At 39.3% G+C, this 7,233-nt stretch overlaps 1 protein-coding gene across 1 annotated transcript; it reads left to right on the top strand.

The window, feature by feature from the left end:
* The first annotated feature begins 4,317 nt into the window (after nt 1-4,317).
* LOC145129136 (G-type lectin S-receptor-like serine/threonine-protein kinase At5g24080) lies at nt 4,318-6,855 on the top strand. The gene has a single exon (XM_079063872.1). The coding sequence runs from the start codon at nt 4,390-4,392 to the stop codon at nt 6,772-6,774; it is 2,385 nt and encodes a 794-aa protein (XP_078919998.1). The 5' UTR covers nt 4,318-4,389; the 3' UTR covers nt 6,775-6,855.
* The last annotated feature ends 378 nt before the right edge of the window (nt 6,856-7,233 follow it).

Raw genomic sequence — 7,233 nt, forward strand, 5'->3', positions numbered from 1 at the left:
GCAAGAATAACCCACGAGGGTATGGTGGTTTTTCTTGTATACCAAGGAAGAGAGAAAAACTTTCTACTTTGAATTCAAAGTGTGCGATTCCATTAGAAAGATTCTACTTGTATCATTGATCTTCTTAACATCATAAAGATAATTCTTTTAAGAACTTTGTATATAGTTAGTTTCTATTAATTGTTCAACAAGGATCCATGTTTCAATCATGATACTTTTGTGTTTATGCTTCCAGTTACTTATGTTGTGATAAATAAAATATGCATCATGATCCAACATGGTGGTCATTTGGTTGCTTCCCTTGCGTCCTTATGAATACATTTTTTTTTGAAAAAGCCGAAAATTTTATTAAGCACCCCAAGTAACGAGAAGCTAAAATGGGGGCCAGAGAACAAAAGAAACAGTACAAAACAAAATATAATTTAAAAAGAGAGATATGGGGAAATAACCCATTCTTCCCACATAACACAATTGCCCATACCCCTACATTTCACCCATAAAAATACTAAGGACTTAATGTTCTCCACAACTAGAGAAGGCGCAGTAAACATCCCTTTAAAAATTCGTTCGTTCCTAGCTCTCCAAAGGCACCATATGAGACCATAGCATATCGCCTTGAACCTCTCTTTTCTCTTTCCGTCCCTCCCCCAATTCTCCACAAATTAGATCAAATCACCTACCGTTTCAATGTGGGGGCTAGTAATGTTACACCATTCGAAAATTGATTTTCTCACCATAGTTGCATAAGGACACTTAATCAGAAGGTGGTCACAACTTTCAGCTTCGCCAATACACGAGCTACAGTAAGTTGAACTTGTCTCCAAACCCCTACGACTGAGTTCTAATGTCGTAGGAATCCTCCCCATGTTGGCTCTCCAAATAAAAGTAGACACCTTAATCGGGATAGTTTTTTCCCAACTAATTTGCGGCTCATTTGCAATTCTGATTGTTTTGTTTTCAATGCTGCTTCTCATTAGACTCACTGTATATTCCCCATCAGGTGCAAGAATACACCGAAACTGATCCTCTCCAATGCTAATAGTTGTGTTAGCAATATCCTCCATTAAATGATTATACTCCCTTTCCAATCCAACCATACTAGGACGGGCGTACCACCTACCTGTAAAACCGTTATCTCCAATGCGCTCAGCTACTGTACACGACTTTTTCATCTCCGGGTCGTATAGGCTCGGGTATTTTTCTTTGAGGGTGATGTTCTCCACCCAACAGTCTCTCCAAAATTGCGTCTGCACAACGCACTCTCGTTCCAACTTTTTGTACCATGTTTCGATACCTATTACCTATCACCGTTGAAATCTCAGTAGATGTTTATCATATACTTGTGATTCTCCGACAAACCCTACCGTTTCTGTGGCATTCTTTCTTCGATACGCTCTCCCCTCAAGCCGAACACAGCCGCCGTGCTGAGAAAAGCTTATCCGACGCCACCGATACTCCTAACTACGGCCTTGCCGTTCTCCGCCTCGTTGCTGAACCTTCCGTTGACGAGCAGATCCCTGTTAACTTTATGAACCATCTTAAAACGCGGTGGGTGCCCGCATCTGCTATCCTTATGAATACATATTAATTGTTTTAAGTTATGTTAATTAAGCTTAGAAATTTATAGAGAGTATTTAGGCAGGGCCGGTCCATAAGATTTCCATGCCTTGGGCGAAAAAGCTTAATAGTGCCCCAAAATTGCAACACCCATTATTATTTTAAAATTCTTAATCTATAAAACTAGAACTTGCAATCACGTAAATTGTTGTATTGATGTGTTATTTTAAAGCAAAAACATTAGTTATATCTTATAAGATAATGCTCGTTAAAGAGGGATAAAAACATTTCAAGTTGTTAATTGAAAATGCTTGACATTGTGAATCAAATTGACCTGGAATGCGAAAAACAAATAAAAAAAAATTAGTATACCAATGAAACTGGTAAAACTGTATCACAAAACATGAAATGCACAATTGGAGTCTGTCAAAAGAATGAAATTAAACTCAAATCATGATTCAATTTACAAACAATATGACTTTTAGTTACTTGACCAATTTAATCAATATTACATATAAAAACTCTTATTCCTCAGTGCTATTAGATCAATAACAAAATAGAGAAAAGTCTCTTTAAATACTTGAACAATGGTCAAGGAATATGGCCTAAATTTCCAACTTACATATCATAATAAAATATGAGTACAAGACCTGCGTTTAGAAATTTGCTTTTTCCAGAATATATTATATCCTTTTTTTATAAACAGATAATTAAAACTTTTATTTGATTGATATTTTTTTTATCAAAGTATTATGTTGGTGAATGACATCTAGTACAACAGATAATTAAAATCTTTTGTAATATTTTTTATAACTTCAAACCAAAGTGATACAACCATTGGACAAACCATGTCCATAAACTATTTTGCTTCCAAATGTTTAGTTTATACATGCTGCATTATAGGAAATAACTAAATATGATCAATGGATGTGATCATGGTTAACGGATTGTAGAAAAAATTAGTTTTTTCTTTACCAAATTGAATTAACTGTTGCCTTCAAATCTCCTAACAAAACTTAAAACTTTCACAAGTTCATTCAAAAATAGAAAAAGTATTTATAATTTCAGAAAGTGAGAAAACGTATATCAAAAATCATAATATTTACCTAGGTAAAGAATCAAGATATTCGAGAATTTGCTTAACCTATGCCGACTTGCTGCTTACTACTGGCAAAACAATGATCAACAAATATTGTGTCTACAGTTGAGCAATACTACCAAAACTTATCTATAATACTGAATTCATAAGTGAAATCAAAAATCAAAAAGAAGAAGAATTCAGAACTTGAATAAAAAAAATAAGAGAACTCGGATTTTAAATCAAAACCCGATAATAAAGGAGGCTCCTCGATCTAGGTGGGTTGGAAGTCTGTGACGTTGCATTTACCAATAGATTCAATAATATCACATGCTTATACATACATTGAAGCGACGTTGCATTTACCTATACATCGCCCCACATAGATCACTATGGATTTATTTTCCCTACTGCATATAAAATTTTCCCAAATAAAATATGAACCTACAAAAGACCTAGAAAATCTGATGCCCCTCAGCCCACTGCTGCCCTGGGCCATGGCCCAGCTCGCTAGCGAATAACACTTGTCTACAACTCATGACTTTCGATCCCCTACCAATATCAAAGTGATGGGCGTGGGGCTTGAAAGAACTAAGAATTCAAGCTCGATAATCTACAAAAGAAACAATGTATCTTATGCTAAAATGTAGAAAAGTGTGCAATCTAATATGCAACAAATTTCATAAAATTCGAGTCAATTTAAGCTCAAAACATGAATGTTACCTACAGAATTGGGCTGGTTTTGTGTACATCTTGGTTGGGTAGGTCCTACACTATTTGGCGCTATTGGGTCATTAGGTGTAGGCTTGGAATGGGCCATGTATCCATAGCTTGTTGAGTCAAGACTAGTCTATTTTGGATTGGACTACGAGTCTACGACTAAGAATGGATCTGGCCAGCTTGTTTTTTGATTATTTAATGATAAATTGGATAAAAGTTTCTAGTTTTGGTGAAAATAACTTGTGTAATTATAATATTTTCGATTTGGCCACTATTTTTTTAGTTTATAAAAGGCCCAAACACTTGTAACAACGCAAGATTTGGTATGTCCAACGAATCAAATTAAATAAACTAAGAGTATACTTTAGACGTTATTATGGTTTAAAATCTCTGATTTGTATGATAATAATAAATAATAAATAATAAAGACCCCTACAAGGTCAATCGATCATTCTTTTAGCATGGCAAAAACCATGACAAAACTAAAGTGGCTTAGCTACAGCTTATAAATCTGAGTTATTTAGCGAGGTTTAAATTATTTTGATCAAGAGGAATAATACACTTTTAAATCAGTTATGAGTGATACTATTTATCACCATCTTTTAAATCTTACTCCTTATTTTCCCAAAGTTGTCGAATAAAACCCATTTTGAACCTTTGTTACAAAACACTACTGAAAACAACATTTTTTACGTATAGTTTATTTTTATTTTTTTTGGGATCACGACAAAACGTAGTTAAATTCATACATTTTGACCAAAAGTCAAGGGGTAATATCGTCTCACTACTCAAACGTTCAGAAAGGGGTAAGGAAGTAATTATCGACATGCACACTGGGACCTTATGGCATCCAATAGAGACTAGTGTACGACTTCTAACGTGTAGGAAAAACTATCCCAAGTCAACGGTCTTCGTCAACTCTCCCAACGATCACGGCCGCCTTTAAATATATACCACACCACTAACCATCAAGACTAACCTCCAAAGTCCAAATCACCACCGCATTTCCCGCCTTTCCCGCCGGCGCCACCACCATGTCTACCCCTGATCCCCTCCTCCTCCTCCTCCTCCTCCCCCTCTTCCTTTTCTTGGCTTCTCAAGCTTCCTACGCCCAACTACGAAACCAAACCTCCGATTTACCATGGGTGGCGTCGGAAAACAGAACTCTCGTTTCCAATAACTCAGTCTTCGCCGCCGGATTCCTCCCAACGAACTCCACCGACCGATTCATCTTCTCCGTTTACTACGTGGGCATCTCCATACGACAAGTAATCTGGTCGGTCAACGATGATTCCCCGGTAAACGGATCATCCTCCCTCAACATCACCGCCTCCGGTGAACTCCGTCTCGGTGAAATAAAATTCCCCGGAGCTCCGACATCATCCAGCAACTCCACCCCCTTGCTCCAGCTCACCGACGGCGGAGAGTTGCGATTTGGGAACTGGAGAAGTTTTCATCACCCGACAGACACGATCGTTCCGGGACAAGATATCAACGGAACAACTTTGACTGTGAGAGGCGGAGCTTTCAGATTTGACGGGAAAAAATTGTTATTCAACGGAAGTTACGATGCAGAATCGTCGTATTATTCAAACGACAACGCGTTTCTAAGCTTCGATGATACCGGGAAGGTTCAGCAAGAAAACGGCGCTTCGTTAATCACCTCAGACTACGGCGACAAGGTGCTGAGAAGATTAAAGCTCGACGACAATGGAAATCTCAGGATTTACAGCTTCAATCCGAACGCCAGTCAATGGATTGTTGTATGGCAAGCTATTCCGGAGTTATGTAGAATCAAGGGAACCTGCGGACCAAATTCTATATGTATGTATGGTGACAATTACGATACTACAGTCTGCGATTGCCCACCGGGATATCGGCGAAACTCCGGCACCGGTGATGAACAATGTTCGAGAAAAATTTCAAATTGGAGAGAATCCAAGTTTTTGCAGCTTGATTATGTGAATTTCAGTGGGGCATCGGGACAAGGGAACCAATGGTCTATGGTGGCTCTTAACTTTACATCGTGTAAAGCCGGTTGCTTGAAGGACCCGGATTGTGTCGGGTTCGGGTACAAATTCGATGGGCAAGGTTATTGTGTTTTTGTGAAGCAGTTATTCTACGGGATATGGTCTCCGGCGAATGAAGCTGCTTTCTTTCTTCGTGTTGATTCGTTGGAATCCGATCAGACAAATTTCACAGGCTTAACAAGCATCTTAGAGACAACATGCCCTGTTCGAGTTAGCCTTCCATTGCCACCGGAAGAATCAAAGTCCACCACTCGAAACATAGCAATCATATCGACTCTATTCGCGGCGGAGTTAATCAGCGGCGTCGCATTCTTCTGGGCTTTCCTCAAGAAATACGTGAAATATCGAGACATGGCTCGAACATTCGGGCTCGAATTCCTCCCCGCCGGTGGCCCAAAACGGTTCAGTTACGCCGAGCTGAAAACCGCTACAAATGATTTCTCCGCCACAAACGTCGTCGGAAAAGGAGGGTTTGGTGATGTTTACAAAGGCGTGTTGACTGATCACCGGATTGTTGCTGTGAAATGCCTGAAAAACGTCACCGGAGGAGATAACGAGTTCTGGGCTGAGGTCACCATTATCGCGAGAATGCATCATCTGAATTTAGTCCGATTGTGGGGATTTTGCGCTGAGAAAGGTCAGAGAATTCTGGTTTACGAGTATGTCCCAAACGGATCTCTAGACAAGTTCCTGTTCCACTCCGGTAAAGTGGACTACACAAACGGCGAACAAGATCTGGAAGATAGCAAGCTATTAGATCGAAAACCCATACTCGATTGGGGGATTAGATACCGAATCGCCCTCGGAGTAGCTCGTGCGATTGCGTATTTGCACGAAGAATGCCTGGAATGGGTTCTCCACTGCGACATCAAACCGGAGAACATTCTCCTCGGAGCTGATTTCTGCCCAAAAATCTCAGATTTCGGATTATCAAAACTGAGGAAGAAGGAAGACATGGTTAGCTACTCAAGGATGCGGGGAACTCGAGGGTACATGGCGCCGGAATGGGTGAAGAGTGACCACATTACACCGAAGGCCGATGTTTACAGTTTCGGAATGGTTTTGTTGGAGATGGTGACAGGGGTTCGTAATTTCGACATTCAAGGTTCGAAAATGGATAGTGAAGATTGGTATTTTCCTCGATGGGCGTTTGATAAGGTGTATAAAGAGATGAATATTGAGGATATTTTGGATAATCAGATTAAGAGGTCATATGATAGTCGGATTCATGAGGAGATGATTACACGGATGGTGAAGACGGCGATGTGGTGTTTGCAGGATCGGCCGGAGATGAGGCCGTCGATGGGGAAGGTGGCGAAGATGTTGGAAGGAACGGTGGAGATGATTGAACCCCAAAAGCCGACGATATTTTTCTTGGGAGATGAGTAGCTAGGTGGTTCATGGTTATGTATGAAGATTTTGTGACGCAATCAGATTTTAAGAAGAATTAAAAGAAATTGTTTTCGTATATTTACATGTTGTAAATGCAAATAACTGGAAGGGGAATAATTTTATGTACAAGACAAAATAGATTAGATTCTCGAATTGTATGATTACACGACTCTTAAAATGTCATCAAAATATTTTTTTGGTTGCAAATTAAATATATACATAACTAATATAACTAATATAGTTCAATACATATCGATCGAAGGCAAACGGACAACAAGCTACGCCGCTAGCCCTTTCTGGATGACAAAACCAATTCTTTTGAAAGCAACATTTGTGGATCTAGGAGATATGACATTAGAATGCATGACCCGTTGGACTCTGTTGAGGAGCTTCACCGCCTCTGGTGCGAGAAAACCAAATGTATCGAATGCAAAAGGTACAAACACATGTTGATTT

This window comes from Lactuca virosa, chromosome 8 (genome assembly GCF_052849685.1).
Source record: "Lactuca virosa cultivar CGN04683 chromosome 8, Lactuca_virosa_CGN04683_v6, whole genome shotgun sequence".
Lineage (NCBI taxonomy): Eukaryota > Viridiplantae > Streptophyta > Magnoliopsida > Asterales > Asteraceae > Lactuca > Lactuca virosa.